Source organism: Xyrauchen texanus, chromosome 44 (assembly GCF_025860055.1).
Source record: "Xyrauchen texanus isolate HMW12.3.18 chromosome 44, RBS_HiC_50CHRs, whole genome shotgun sequence".
In the NCBI taxonomy this organism is placed as follows: domain Eukaryota; kingdom Metazoa; phylum Chordata; class Actinopteri; order Cypriniformes; family Catostomidae; genus Xyrauchen; species Xyrauchen texanus.
In genome coordinates, this window is record NC_068319.1 from 29,718,698 (window position 1) to 29,734,917 (window position 16,220).

Genomic DNA, 16,220 nt, shown 5'->3' on the forward strand with positions numbered 1-16,220 from the left:
AATTGTTTTAATCTCCTAACAAAAGAATCCACAGATTCACCTTGCTCTTGTACAGCTTGCAAGAAAATATGACTTTCATATGGGACTTTTTTCTGTGGAGTGAAATACTCGTTCAATTTTGTTAATGCTGCATCAAAATCTTTATCATCAACTGTGTCTTCCATTATTGCAAATATGTCTTGCACATCTGTGCCATCCAAGTGAAGCAGTAACGCATGTTTTTGAGCATTATCCTTAATGCCAGAAGCCGTCAGAAAAAGATTGAAGCTGCATTTCTGGCGAATGTGTAAAAGTTTCGCTGTTATTGATCGCAATGTAAATAAATAGAAGGATAATAATACCAGAATTTAGTAATACAAGTTTCTAAACTATCACAAAACCACAGGATGCACAGCAGAATGATGGGCTAATGTCTGTTAATTTCTAACTTCAGCATTTTTTTTTAAAAGAGTAAGTAAATCATTCACTTGTTGCTCTGTGTTGTATTGAAAAAATCTGCATCTTAATTTACCAAGATCATGTTTTTTGACTCCATGTACACCTCCATTTATATGTAGGTGCATAACCTCCAATGATGCCTTTATTTATTTATTTCCAAAGGCGATGTTTCATAAGCCATGCTGAACGCTGATCTGCAGTCAGTTTACTATACACTGCTAAGGAAGAAAGAATGCTATCTGACAAGAACAGAGAGATTAATTTGCAAGATGAAACAAGATTTGGTGCAATGAAAGTTAAAGCAGCATTTGCCCAGCAGCTTTCTGCTCTCTGCTGGTTGTGTTCATTTTGTGGAGGCGTGTCAGACGGCACAGAGGACTGTCCTGTCAGCACCTGATCTCTCATTCATTCTGCCTGTGCAACAGTGTGATAAAACGATGGCAAAATGTGATACACGGTAAATCTAAATGCTTTCAAAACCAATGAGTTCATGAAAATCACAATTAATGACGAAATATATTGCCAGCCTGTAATATAAAAGCAAAATAATGTAGTATTTTTGTATCGCAAAAATAGCTGAAAGTGGCTGAAAGTGGTCCACATTCAAGATTGATAATGACAAGGGGCCTGGGCAGCTCAGTGAGTATTAATGCTGACTACCACCCCTGGAGTCACGAGTTTGAATCCAGGGTGTGCTGATTGACTCAAGCCAGGTCTCCTAAGCAACCAAATTGGCCCAGTTGCTAGGAAAGACAGAATCACATGGGGTAACCTCTTCTTGGTTGCATTAGTGGTTCTCGCTCTCATTGGGGCAAGTTGTGCGTGTGTGTGCGGATTGACTATCTCAGACGCGGAGGCAACTGAGACTTGTCCTCCACACCAGGATTGAGGTGAGTAACCGCGCCACCACAAGGAAGTAGTGGGAATTGGGGAGAAAAGGGGAGAATTTTTTTTTTTTTATAAAAACAAAGGTTGATAATGGCAGTACCCAACTGAAAAATAAGGTGGATATGTCTAGGGTGTTGATGTTAAAGTGTAATTCACTGAATAACTTCACTAGCTAAGCCTTATAAAATAATAATTTGTGAATAATAAACATAAAATTAGGCTTAGGGGAAAAATTTTTTGTCTCATTTTATTTTACAAACCTAATTTGAGTGTGACCAATTACATTTTTTTTTTTTATTCAAAATTAATACCATGTCTCTAAATTGATATCATGACATTGTCTGTATAAATAATTATGATAAAACAATTAGTAAAATGCTGTTTTTAATCGTTTCAGTGGACATGCATTTTATGTCAACTACCCAACTCTTGTGTTCCTCTCGACGAAAAACTGCAGTTACTCTTATCTTCCACGCGAGGGCGCGATATTTTAATATTTCAGGACACGGGTGGTCATGTGACTCAGTCAAGATGGCGTCGGGGCAGCAGTGGGTGTTGGTGGAGATGGTGCAAGCGTTTTACGAGGTAATTACAAACTCTCTGATTGTATTGTTTCTTTTTTTTTTTTTTTTAAGTTTTGTGAAAGTCTTTTGTGAAAAAGACTTTCTGTGTTTGTCAATAAGATATGTGTTGGGCTGTATTTCGCATACAGTATCCAGTGTAAACTCCAGGAAGTGAACAGTATTACACAAGAGTGTCAGCCACACAGGTGAGACTCACTCAGGTCTTACTTTACCCCATTTATACCCGCCAAAATGGCATAGATTTACTGATATTGTCACAACAGAAAACAATAAACTAATATATTACCTTGTAAATAATGTGATTTGCTTTCAGAATATTATTTTCATTGTAATTTATGTTTCAATGTTATTTGTGGCTGATACCAAGTTAGCACAGTTTGATTGTAGTAACTAGTATTTTGGCGGAATCTATGGTTACCATGGTGAATGTTATAACATTCATATCTTTATGAGTGTCAACGTTAGTAGTGAAATTGCCACTTTCTTTGGATTAAAGGAATAATTCACCCACAATTGAAAAGTATGTCATAATTTACTCATATTTCATTTCATACCTGTTTGACTTTCTTCTGTGGAACACAAAAGAATAATTTTTGAAGAATCTTCACACAGCTCTTTTCCATACAATGGCTATTCATAGTGACCACATCTGTCAACCTCCAAAAAGGACAAAAAGCACCATATAAGTTGTCCATATGACCGTGAGCTGTGTCCCATTTTTCTAAAAAGGTATTATAGTGTTGTGTAATGAACAGACTGAAGTGTGTTTGTCAGTTGTCACTTATTATTTATATATATATATATATATATATATATATATATTTCTTTTTTTTACATGTATTTATGAACATACAGTTTTGCATATCTTTCTTGATTCTTCACTTATGGACAACACCAGTTCCATCCATCCATCCATCACTTATGGACAACACCTGTTCCACCCATCCATCCATCATAAAATTGCTCCTATCCATCCATTCATTCTTCATTTATGGAGAACACCAGTTCTATCCATCCATCCATCCATCACTTATGGACAACACCAGTTCCATCCATCCATTCCTCACTTATGGAGAACACCAGTTCCAACCATCCATCCATACTTCACTTATGGTGAACACCAGTTCCAACCATTAAAGAAATGCTCCTATCCATCCATCACTTATGGACACCAGTTCCATCCATCCATCCATACTTCACTTATGGTGAACACCAGTTCCAGCCATTAAAGAAATGCTCCTATCCATCCATCACTTATGGACACCAGTTCTATCCATCCATTCTTCAATTATGGAGAACACCAGTTCCAACCATCAAATATATGTTCCCACCCATCTATCCATTACTTATGGTGAACACCAGTTCCATCCATCCATCCATACATTGCTGTGAAAGAATAATGTGCAAAATACAAAATGTGTGTTTTTATGTCTTCTAGGCACCAGCGTATCATTTGATTTTAGAAGGCATTCTTATATTGTGGATTATCAGACTGCTATTCTCAAAAACATATAAACTTCAGGAGAGATCGGACCTCACAGAAAAGGTGAGATATGAGATCTGCAAAATTTACAGTCTTACTGGATGTTTTATTTCTGCAGCTAATTTGTGCTGGAAAATGACACATATATCTGATTGTGATTAATCATTGTACATTCACATCATGTGAAAATTAGGGATGGGCACGAGCACTCGAGTACTCTGTGGCAGCAATGATCGAATATGAAAATGATGATGGATTGTGATCACGCATGATGTGACTTTTCACTTAATTTGAAATCCAGTGACAATTACATGACAAATAAACACAAATGTGTCAAAGAGGGAGCTTATTTTTAATTTTGAAGGGTACATTTATTATCAGAGATGTCTCATAGCAACCAAACTGATATATGATGCTGAAATGCTATAGTTACAATAATCAAAAGAGTGTAATTAACTGTGTTTTGAACACCTGTCTCTTCAAAACGTTTGCTAAGCACGTTTTATTATCATTTAATGGAAGAACTTTAACTTGTTAATGGATATTATTAAAGAAAAGTGAATAATAGTGAATCGATGCGGGTTGTGCCCATTCTTTCAGTTTTTCAGAGTTGGGCAGTGTATCTTCACGTAATGACAAAATATGATGCATTATATTTTTATTATGCAATCTTTTGTAACATTTGAAAGCATATTTTATAACAGTCTATTAAAATGAATATACGATACACTGGAACAACAAGACACAATGCATCAGCCATAGACGTTTGACAGACATGTTATTATATATACAGTTATGAACATGTAATTGCCACTCAACGAGTACTTGAGTAGATAAAATGACCAAAATGAAAATCCCTAGTCAAACTCTATGGTACAAATAAAGTAAACTAATATTTAACAAGACAAAACATGTCATTTTACGGTAAAATGTTGGGAAAAAATTAATTTTGTACTTTTTTTTTTTGTGTGTGGTTAAAAAGTATGATTTTATAGAATAATTAACAGTAAAAATGTATATTATGTTTAACAAGAGAATGCATTTATTTTTTACTGTAAACTATTCAAATTATGGTGAAAAAACATGAATCGGGCATTCCCAGAAGCCTCGGCGTGACCCATCACATTTCATTATATTGTATAGATATTTATTTTAATTTTTTATGTTTTTGTGTACATTGGGATGTTCTGTGTTCTATTTTATGTAGCTTAGTTAATGTTTATAATGTTATTTTAGTGTCACGTGTTACCCTGATGGTGTTTTATGTTTGTGTTAATTAATTATTGCTCCTGGAAGGGCCACTCTTTTTAGTTAATGCGGTGATTAACGATCAATTTTAAAGTGACTTAATAGTTTGATAATGTTTAATTCAAATTAATAATATAAACGGTAGTTAACTGTAAAATATAAGGGCATCCAAATGACATCCCATAAAGCCTGAAACATGGTCACTGTATTTTTTTACTGTAAATGTCTAGCAACCAAAGCTGCCAGTATTTTTTATTTTTTTTTACAGTTTAGAACACTCTCTTGCCTGTGAGATATTGCTGAAATATAATTATTAATGTTATTATTAGTAGTACATTATAGTAAAATATAACATTCACAGTAGTAATATTTTTCTCTTGTAATTTCTGCAATTTCACAAGTTAAATCAAGCTTTTATTTTGGTGGAAAACTTCCCTCGGATAAGAAGTTCACTTGATGGGCTAGTTTGATTATTAAACATCAGAAGGCTGCAAGTAAGTTATATAAATATATAGTTTGTACGTATAGTGAAAAGTGAATGAGCGCTCATCTACAACACTCATTTTCTCAGTTTTATAGTTACCGTAAATCCATTTTTATGACAGGACTTTGCAGTTCTTTCCGCGTTTTCAGCATAGTGAAAATTATAGAGCCCTACCATTGGTAGAGCAAATGTTGCTGTGTCGGGCTGGTCGGAAAACTCGAACAAACAGAGCATTGATTTGATAATGCCACAGTGTATACATTTTTTGCAAGAATCAACAAATGACTAGTTTACTTGGAGTTGTCTAATAAGTATTGTTAAAGAATAGAAGTGTTTTAACATAAAAAGCACCCATCACCTTTAAATAATACAATTCATAAAAGGAAATTTCACAAAATAGTACATTAGTGAGATGTCGTTTTCTTTTTTTTACATGTTTAATTGATCTATCACATAGCTGCATTTTTTTGGCCTGGTGTTGTTTGAAATATGAAGATTAAATATATTCACTGTTGCTTCATCCTTTTTCTCAGTGCAATTGTCTGCAATGATTGCATCAAATATACAGTGCATCCGTAGAGTATTCAAAGTGCTTCACTTTTTTCACATTTTGTTATGTTACAACTTATTCCAAAATGGATTAAATTCATTATTTTCCTCAAAATTCTACAAAAAATACCCCATAATGACAACGTGAAAGAAGTTAGTTTGAAATCTTTGCAAATTTATTAAAAATAAAAAACGAAAAAAAATCACATGTATTCACAGAATACTTTCCGGATGCACTGTTTGACTCTAAATGAGATTTCTTATGAATCCAGCTGTGCAGATATTACCAAAATGCATAGAATCATTTGATATCTCAATTGATATGAGTTTTGACATTTTAGTGAGGTTTATAGACCAATGTGAATATCATTTAGGTGTTTTCTAGAATTTAAAGTGGCCAGTGTGAATTGGAAATTTCACCATGATTTAACAAGCGTTATCTCTTTTGTCCTTTATTCTTTTCTAGGAGAAAGAGGAGTTAATTGAGGAGTGGCAACCCGAGCCGCTAGTTCCCCCCGTATCTAAAGACCACCCGTCCCTTAGTTATGATGTAGTTACAGGGTAAGTCTGTCTGGATAAACTCTCCTAATGGGCTGTAATGAATTCTAAACGAACCCCCTGTTTGAAACTGTATTCACATGAACATGCCTGACCATCAGAACTGTGTCTCCCCCATATGGAATAATAATTGGTGTGTGCTGAGTGTGTTCTACTGACTAATGGCCGTGTTTTTCTTAAACAGCCCGCCAAGCCACAAAATCATCGTAAATGGGAAAGAGTGCATTAACTTTGCCTCATTTAACTTCTTGGGTCTACTCGATAATGAGCGTGTAAAGGTTTGTAGCAGTACAAGTACAGACGTTAGTCTAAGTGCTTTTCCAATCTTCACATTTGCATCATAGCCATTCCTGATTGTAATATGCTGTTTGCACATTAATGCTAAATGCATCTTGATGAACAAAAATACCAGTTGTGGTGGATTTGATAATGGAAAATGTTATTTAAATGGTTGGTACTATATTTTAATTATGTAATAAGTGCAAATATGCAGAAATATAGGATGTGGGTAAATCATTCTGTTATTGTTTACTTCCAAATCAGTTTAGTGCTCGCAGAAGCAATTGGAAATCAGAATGTAGCATGTCTAGTCTTTGCTGTTAAATACAAAATGATTAACAGAATAAGGCACCAATGGTTTTGTACAAATTTGGTAATTTAAAGTCAACGCGATGAAATTCAAATTGACCACAGTTTGTTAATGAACATTTTTGGTGTTATTGTGTGCAATTTATTAGCACATGTTTTTCCAAGTACAATAACTTGCTCTCCCTTAGAAAACAGGGAAGGAATTTATTTTCTGAAATAGTCGCACTCCCCCTTATCTATCTACCCCTTATAAATCTTATTAGTAATCATATTTAAATTAGGATATTTGTTGTACAACCTTAGTAATAATACAGAGAAACCAAAACGGTGGTAATAGAAATCCCCCCCCCCCCAAAAGTTACTACAGTTTTACTATTAATACTATGGTTCATTTGTGGTACAAGTATGGTTTAAATTTGTTTTACTTTTACTGTATTGCTATGGTGTTACTACAAAATATATTTACTGTAGTAAAACCATGGTTAATTTTCATAAGGAATGGTTAAAGCTACTGCGAGGGAACCCAAAATGTTTGTGAGGGAGCACACAACTATTTCAGAAAATAAAGGGCCTCTGTAACTTTCTTTTCATCACCAAGGGTTCTTATTTTTCAACTTCTCTCCTCCAACATCCACCTTTCTTATAGAGACCACTTTCCAGTTTATGATCATGCACCCAATGGAAAAACAGCTGTTTTAAGTCAAAATGAAATGGGTTTCACTATCCATTATACTTTCGCAATCTGATATATTTCACCTACAAAGGAATTGAATGGGGGCCAGTCCGTAAACATTAAAAAAAGTCATTATTTCTGGGGGCCTGTGGAGCTCATTGAGTAAAGACGCTGACTATCACACCTGGAGTCTGAACCCGGAATATTCCTTTAACATTATCCAAATAGCCTGCATGGCCTTGGTGACTCAAGCACAAAAAGGAAAGTTGTTTTAGAGGTGGTGCAAGTTATTACATCTTGAGAAAAGATTAAATACACAGGAATGTTTATCAAGAAAGTAAATCCTCATATTAGAGTTTTCGGGTTCACTTTAAGAGGCTGATTAAACTAAATAAACTGGGCAGAATAAGGATGGTGACAGTCTTGTATTGAACATTGTTCAGTTACAGAATTCTGTCGGTCATGAAAATGTTTTTGCACATGAACAGAGACATTATTCCATGACACTCTGTCAGCAATATAATTGGGTTTTTTTTCAGTCGAAGGCTTTGATGTCACTAAAAAAATATGGTGTGGGTACTTGTGGACCAAGAGGATTCTACGGGACCTTTGGTACGTTGAGGATTTATTATCTCAAGCATTTGTCTATCTTATGTAGCTTTGCCTCCATTTAAAGCATTGAAACGTTTTGCAGATGTTCATTTGGAGTTAGAGGAACGTTTGGCAAAGTTCATGAGAACAGAGGAGGCCATTATCTATTCATATGGCTTTGCCACCATCGCCAGCGCCATTCCTGCATACTCCAAGAGAGGAGACATTATCTTTGTGTAAGTTCATGCTTTGCTCAGACAGCATTTTCACAGAGAACTTCCTACTTTAAAAGAATACTTCACCCAAAAATTTATATGTTGTCATCGTTTACTTTTAATGGAATACAAAAAGAGATCTTTGGTGGAATGTCTGAGTAGCTCTTTTCCATACATTAAATGTGGTGAGTGATTCAAATGACAAGACTACAAAACAGAGTTTTTTTTTATTATTGTTTTCCAGTAAAAATATAAAATAAATTCTTAAAACAAGTTAAATTTACTTGAAAAGCAAAATGACAAAAGTTATTTGGTCTTTTTTTCAGAACAATCTAAAAATAATAAATGGTTGCCAATGGGTTAAGAAAGCAAAAGACTCAAAAGCAAAGTTTATTTTTCGTTCCCCATTGACAATTTTGTTTAACTTTTTTTGAAGCATGAACCTCAACAAATTTTGTTTAATTTATCTGAAAACAAGACCTACTATTTTATGCCATTCTGTTTCTTGAGTAAATTTATCTTGTAAGGATGTTTAGATATTTTTACTGGAAAATAAGCCTTGGTAAGAATTGTATTTTGCATTGAAGCTTCAAAAAGCACCATAAAAGTGTCATTAAAGTTTTTTGGTCAGTTCCTGACACAAAGCTATCATATGTCTTCTATAGTCATATGATAGCTTTGTCAGGAACTGAAAAAAAAACAAACTAATAATAATAATCTTATTTACTTATTCAATTCAATGCAGTGAAAACAATACTTTAATGTTAATGAGTTAATGGTGACAACATTTTTATTTTTGGGTGAACTATTCCTTTAGGAGCTTCTTAGTGATGTTAGTAATTTGTAGATATGTAATTTAACTGGATCGTCTTTAGCGATGATAAGGTGACCTGATCTGTCTCTTGTTTTCTCAGTGATGAGGCGGCGTGCTTCTCCATTCAGAAAGGCCTGCAGGCATCACGCAGCTTCATCAAATACTTTAAACACAATGATATGGAGGATCTAGAGCGCCTTCTGAAGGAGCAAGAAATTGAGGACCAGAAGGTAAGAAGGGATATCACCAATGTCACTGGTTACATGAAGAACTATTTATTTATATCATCATGACTCATCAACTTCCTCCAGGGTCTCTGGTTCCCCCCACAGTCCAAAAACATGCAGGTCAAGTGAATTGGAAACTAAATTGCCCGTAGGGGGGTGTGTGTGTGTGTGTGTGTGTGTGTGTGTGTGTGTGTGCCCTGTGATGGACCAGCCACCTGTCCAGGGTGTTTCCTTAACTTCGGTCTGAGACAGATGGGATAGGCTCCAGCACTGCCTGCAACCCTACATTGGACAAGCAGCTATGGAGGATGGCTAGATGGATGAGACAAGGCAACACATTTTGGAAATAATGAAGGGCGGTTTTGTAATGAGAAGTGTATAGTTATTTGTATACCCTAATTTTCAGCTGTACTTTATTCCTGATGTTGTCTTTTGACAAAAATGTAATAGTTATTTGTCAAATTCAATAATTTTCTGTCAAATTTACTAAAACGGCATATAATTTTAGTCAACAAAAATCTAATTTGTTGACAATAATGTGCAAAATTACAAAAAATTAAAACGTAAAATTTTAACCAAATAAGAATGTAGTTGTTTAAACATGTTTCGAGCATATGAACCAACAAGAGAAAGCTGACCGGAAATCCTGAGCTCCTGAATAGCATATAATTAATCAAGTACATTATTAGCTACTTTTTAGTTACTGTGTTGTGATTTCGCAACACTTATAGAGATTCTATTCTATTTAGACCATTTAGGATATTCCATTATGTGTTCTCAGTTCAAGTTGACCTGTTCATTTGCATTTGCAAATTATTTGTTATATTTGATAATAATAGACTAATAATAATACTAATAATTTAATACATGGGATAATGAGCCAAATATCGTCTTGACATTATCAAAGGCATCAGCTATTGTCAATCACTCTGATCATCATTGATCCCCAAGATCATCATCTGTTGGCACAACCCTAATGTGCATTTCTCTCTATAAATTTACAAAATGTTCAGACGGTCTCCTTGCTGGTTTTTCCGACACATTCAGGATCATTACAGCTTTTGCCGGTGTTGCTGCTGCTCGCTTTGTGCATGCGCTTGTAAAATGTATATTTTAAAGGTTCATTATTACGGTTTAGCATTTCTCTGTATTGTAGAACAGTGTTAGCAATGTTATTTATAACATTCTTTTTCAGCCCTGGAACTCAAACCATTTTCTGATGCCCCCCAAAATATATTCAAGTAATTAAATGAATATAAAAAATGTGCGACTTGTCGACTAATCGCTTAAATTAACTCCCATTAGTCGACTAGGAAATTCTTTGGTCAGGGGCAGCCCTAATGTTCTTATTAAAATAACTTTATTTCCTTCATTAAGTTTCTTTATGGTAGTATTTACACTTGGTCACTTAATATAGCCTGGCACCTCACTTTACGATACGTATTGCAATGTCACAATTTGATATATTGCGATACATCGTGATATCATAATTCCAGTATAATTTCCAATTAATTTGGGTATATCAGTTAACTGATGCCTGATGAAGAGCATGTTTCTCAAAACATAATTTTTGTCTCTTGGTTAGCTCAATAAATTGATTTGGAAGTAACAGTGTGGCAATTTTGTTGTGTTTTTTACATGGTGTGAATACATAAATAGTTTAAATATCAATACATGGATCTAAGGTATCGATGCAATGCCATTAGAAAGTTTGGCAATATACGATGTTTGATTGTATCAACAGAGCCCTAGTTCTTACTTGCTTAAAAGCTAAAATGAATATATTGTCATGAAATTTCTTAATGAAATTTCATCAGATGTTTTTCTGTTGTTTTGCTATACATGTATTTTCCTTCAATTGACGTTATTTGTATGTGTTTTACTCCAGAACCCACGTAAGGCCAGAGTAATCAGACGATTCATCGTAGTTGAGGGACTCTATATTAACACAGCAGATATCTGTCCACTCCCTGAACTGGTAAGAAAACAGCGGCCTCATACTTGCTCCTCATGACAGGAACATACTCTACACAAGTACGCAAAAGACGTGAACAAATTTCCGCTAAAGCACCCCTTGCCTGGGAATGGAATACATACTTTCATTTCATTACAAATTGCGTTATGACTAGGGATGTGCACAACGACTAATTTTATTGATGTTTAAACTTACATTTTGTAGTCGACTAGTACACAAATGAGCCAAAACATTATGACCACTCACAGGTGAAGCGAATAAGGATGATCATATCCTAACAAGGCCACATGTCAAGGTCTTGGTAGATTAGATGCCCGTAGTCAACATGTTGAATGCAGGAGAACTGGAGACCATCGGAACTGGACCTTGTAACCGTGGAAGAAGGCATTGTACGTATGTGGCATTTACCCGGGGAAGTGTTGGCACCAGGATGCACTGTGGGAAGATGACAAGCGGGTGGAGGGAGTGTGATGCTATGGGCAATATTCTGCTGGGAAACCCTGGGTCCGGCCATTCACTTGGATGTCAATTTGACACGTGACACCTACCTAAACATCAATACAAACCAGGTACACCCCTTTATGGCAGTGGTTTTCCCTGATGGCAGTGGCCTCTTTCAAGCAGGATAATGCGCCCTGCCACACTGCACACATTGTTCGGTAATAGTCTGAGGAACATGATGTACAGTTCAAGGTGTTGCCCTGGCCTCCAAATTCCCATGATCTTAATCCGATAGAGCGTCTGTGGGATGTGCTGGACCAATAAGTCGGCTCCACCATGCATTTTACTGCACTTGAAGGATATGCTGTTAATGCCTTGGTGCCAGATACCACAGAACACCTTCAGGGGTCTTGTAGAGTCCATGTCTCAGAGGATAGATAATGTTTTGGCGGCATGCAGAGGACCAACAGCATATTAGGCAGGTGGTCATTATGTTTTGCTTCATCAGTGTATTTATGATGTGTTTGCCTTGAATTATGATCATTGTACATAAGCTATCCTTTATAAAACATGACAGACTTTCACTGAATAAATGTGTGAATCGGCAGTGTAGGACCAATAAGAACAAACATATTTCTAAATGGAATTCAACTAGTAGAAGTATTATAACAGTCAGTACATTGTTGAAAATAATTACAGGGAAGCCTAGTCTGTATGAAATAATGTAATTTGTGGAAAAATAGCTGTTTGAGTTGTGTAAACCTAATGTATTGTCTCACAACATGACATGAACTCTCAGAATACAAGATAGTCAATCAAACAGTCCACACTTAGTTGAAAACTAACCTACTTGATGAGCTGGCTGTGCAAAAAAGTGGCATAAAGCTATCAATAGTCATTTACTACTGACACCTACCTAAACATTTTTGTCGAGCAAAATTTACATGTCAGCATGGCCTGGTGAAAGATGGGTCTGAGGCGATTAATCTCTGCAATTTAAAAAGCCAGGTCAGCTGAAACAGAAGTTGCAGACACGCAGAAATAGAGACTTTCGAGCTAGTAGAGCCTGGGTAAGAGTCTGGCCTTCCCGCATCACCACTAAAGAGTATATATTCCCATACTTTTCTCAGTTTGTAAGAGGATGTTGTTCTACAAGTAATGCGAGTAAAATCATGTGATGGCTGATGTGAAATGAAACTTTGTTTTTAACATCATTAACATATTTAATCATTTACATGGCAATAATTTAATCGTAGAATTTTTTTTATAGTGTTGCAGGTTGGAGTGCGGGGCCGGGTCGTGATTCTGCCCCTAATTGGGCCTACTGGAGATGGCAGTGTGACAGAGAGAGAGTTATGGACAGCTGTCTGTCATCTGAGCGTGTGTTAGTCTTTCGGTTCAGTTCATCATTAAAATATTATTTATATTTTCAAGCTGGCTCTTGCCTTCTCCTTTCCACCAATCCCTTTACACTGGTACCATAAGACAAACACACACACAGGTGTCGAACAGATGTCCATAACACTCTCTTTGTCTCCAGTCGGCCCTTATTCCTCTCTGGCTAATCAGCCCAATTAGGGGCCGGGTGTGCGGAATCACAACCCAACCCTGCCCTCCACCCTCCCGCAAATATATAAATCAATATACTACAATCTGGTGTAGAGTATGTTTTGGGAATTCGAATTGGGGTTAAACTAAATTTAGCCAACTTATGTAACTGTATTGTATTTTGTTATTTCTCTGGATTTGATTTTGTTTGTATGGTATAATTTATCCAGTTTGAAATTACTACTGTTGCATTGCACTGGTTGCATTTATAAATAAATCTGTCTCCATTTCCAGGTGAAGTTGAAGTATAAATATAAAGTTAGGATCTTTCTGGAGGAGAGCATGTCTTTTGGAGTGCTTGGAGAACATGGGCGAGGAGTCACAGAACATTTTGGGGTCAACGTGCGTAATATTATCTTCAGTATAAATGCATAAGATTTACAGTACTAAACGGACAATTAGTAAATCACGATTTCTCATATTTATGTTTCTGTTTTAAATTTAGATTGATGATATTGATCTTATAAGTGCCAACATGGAGAACGCATTGGCATCAATTGGAGGTTTCTGCTGTGGACGATCCTTTGTTATTGATCATCAGGTATGATTACAAATTGAAATATTGTGTCTGTAATTTTTATGTTTATATGCTTATAATATAGTGGCCTAATATCTATAGCCCAATATTTGTTCCCCGAGTAATTTCATAAATACACAAACATTATCAGTCATTAAACAATATGAAGAAAACAGTGTTTTTTATATATATATACATACATACATACACACATACACTCTGGATTGAATTGGATTACATTCAGACTTGCACAGTAATGCACTGAGTTAGCGCATGCAACACTATGTAAAGAGACCTTGTCCAAAAAGGATTATTCGTAGCATTGATAGATTGTTGTGATTGGACATCAATAATTACCATCAGTGAAATGTAGCCTCTTTCTTGTGGTCGTTTATGCAAACCTGGAGATGTTAACACGATTCGACAATAGAGGTCACTGTTGCCACAAACATTGCAAATGTACAGTTCTATCCTCCTCCTTGGTAATTTGTACTCATGACCGTAAACATTTTGCGACCCAGCAGACAATGATCCGCAACCCACATTTTTTGGGCTTCAACCCAGTGCTTGAAAAAACCTGCTCTAAATAGTTTAGTGCAGATAATCTGAAAAGTTTGGCTCACAGGTCATTGTTTGAATGATCAACGGAAACTTCTTTTGATGTGTAATTCTGGACATGTGTGTTTTATAATTGGAGATAAAACTGTAATTTTATACATATGCATTTATAAGTCTGGACCTATGTGAAGAATTCTCCTCATTTAATCTTCTAGCTTTGAAATGTGATACATGGAAAAAATATTTTGTTCAGTGACGCAATACGAGCCAGTCTTGGGCTACGTCCACATTAATTTTGAAAAATTTATTTTTGCTTTCGAAACACTCTCCGTCAACACTGCCATTTTCAAGCGTTTTTCAAAAGTTGCTCGGCCACACTAAAACATTTGAAAACTTTTAAATCCCCTTACTGCAGAGGTGGAAAATCGCATTTTCATGTACAGTCTGAAAAGCAATTGTCCTTGTGTTCTGTCTCGGACAGCAATTTAGAATAATCCTCCCGTCGCCTTTAAAGGAATTCAATGTGAAAGATGAGCAAAGTGACATTTATCTTTATTCACCATCAAAGTTAATAGCAGGCACTGCCGCTACAACATGGGCTGCCATCTTTATTGTTTTGGGTCGAATGGATCACTTGACCATGTCAGTTGACAACAAATACATCATCGTTTTCAGATATCCCCATTTCCCCTGTCCACACTACAATGCGAAAACTGCGTTTTCAAATGTATCCACTTCGGAGAGCGTTTTCAAAAAGGTCAGTTTTGGCTGTCAAACATGGCGTCTCCATGTGGAGGGAAGGCAAAAATGTAGAGACAAATATGTGTTTTCAAACAAAAAAGTATTCGTGGCTGCCGTAGACACTCCACTATTTTCAAACATGTTTGATATTATTTACACAATCTTGCAGAGCAGGCGCTGAAGCGTCAACCGTGCTGTTCTTCAACCAATGAGACAAGAGGAAGCGTGAACAGTATTTTCAATTAGCAATATTTTCACATCTTCCTCATTTATTTTCTACGGTGGCCATGGAGTGCACAGAACAACAAAATTAGCCAAGCAAATTAAAGCTGAAAACACAACTGAAATAAACCACAGCACAATAAAACCAATTTACAACACTAGATAATCCTTTTCTTTTCTGATTACTTTGTTGTGTCGTGGCTTAAATTCACTGTGTTTTCAGCTTTGATTTGCTTTGCTAATTTTGTTTTGTTGTGCACCCCTGGGCCACCATAATGTTTCACAAAAACAATTATTAAAATAATAAAATAAACTATTTGAAACAGAATTTAAAATGTGGGGGCAAAAATGCTCCAGTAAAAATCTTGCCATGTATGCACCATGTATGCACCATGTCTGGCATGTAGTATGTACATTGCTGCAACATCAACTACTACTATCAAATACTACTGTTGACAAAGATTGTGCAGTAAGGGCACATCTTTGGGCATGGAGGCAGCAGGGATCCTGTTCTATGAAATCATTAGACAACTTTATTAATAAGCATAATGTTGATATGAGTTTTGATGTCATGCTGTAATTTTTTCAGATTTATGTATTTGCCTATGTGACTTTTAAAAGGCACTTTTCATGAATCATATCAGATTCATTTTTCCCGTTAATGATGTAAAGGAAATGAATCCACACGGTCTAATTCGATGTAAATGGAGCAACAAAAATCTGAGCAGCATATGCAGACTTTCCACATTTTCATACTGTTGCTTTAAATGATGAGCAAAAATGGTGGCATTTGGAAACCTGAGAACTGAGCACTTTGG

General features: G+C 35.8%; 1 protein-coding gene across 1 annotated transcript in view; it reads left to right on the top strand.

Moving 5' to 3' along the window:
- The first annotated feature begins 1,857 nt into the window (after positions 1-1,857).
- Positions 1,858-16,220, top strand: part of sptlc1 (serine palmitoyltransferase, long chain base subunit 1) — a 28,930-nt gene continuing 14,567 nt past the window's right edge. Inside the window, exons 1-10 of the mRNA XM_052117726.1 lie at positions 1,858-1,911; positions 3,349-3,456; positions 6,141-6,235; positions 6,417-6,510; positions 8,033-8,105; positions 8,188-8,320; positions 9,214-9,343; positions 11,229-11,318; positions 13,599-13,706; positions 13,810-13,905. Of these exons, the coding sequence (XP_051973686.1) occupies positions 1,858-1,911; positions 3,349-3,456; positions 6,141-6,235; positions 6,417-6,510; positions 8,033-8,105; positions 8,188-8,320; positions 9,214-9,343; positions 11,229-11,318; positions 13,599-13,706; positions 13,810-13,905 (981 nt within the window). The remainder of the gene's footprint in view (positions 1,912-3,348; positions 3,457-6,140; positions 6,236-6,416; positions 6,511-8,032; positions 8,106-8,187; positions 8,321-9,213; positions 9,344-11,228; positions 11,319-13,598; positions 13,707-13,809; positions 13,906-16,220) is intronic.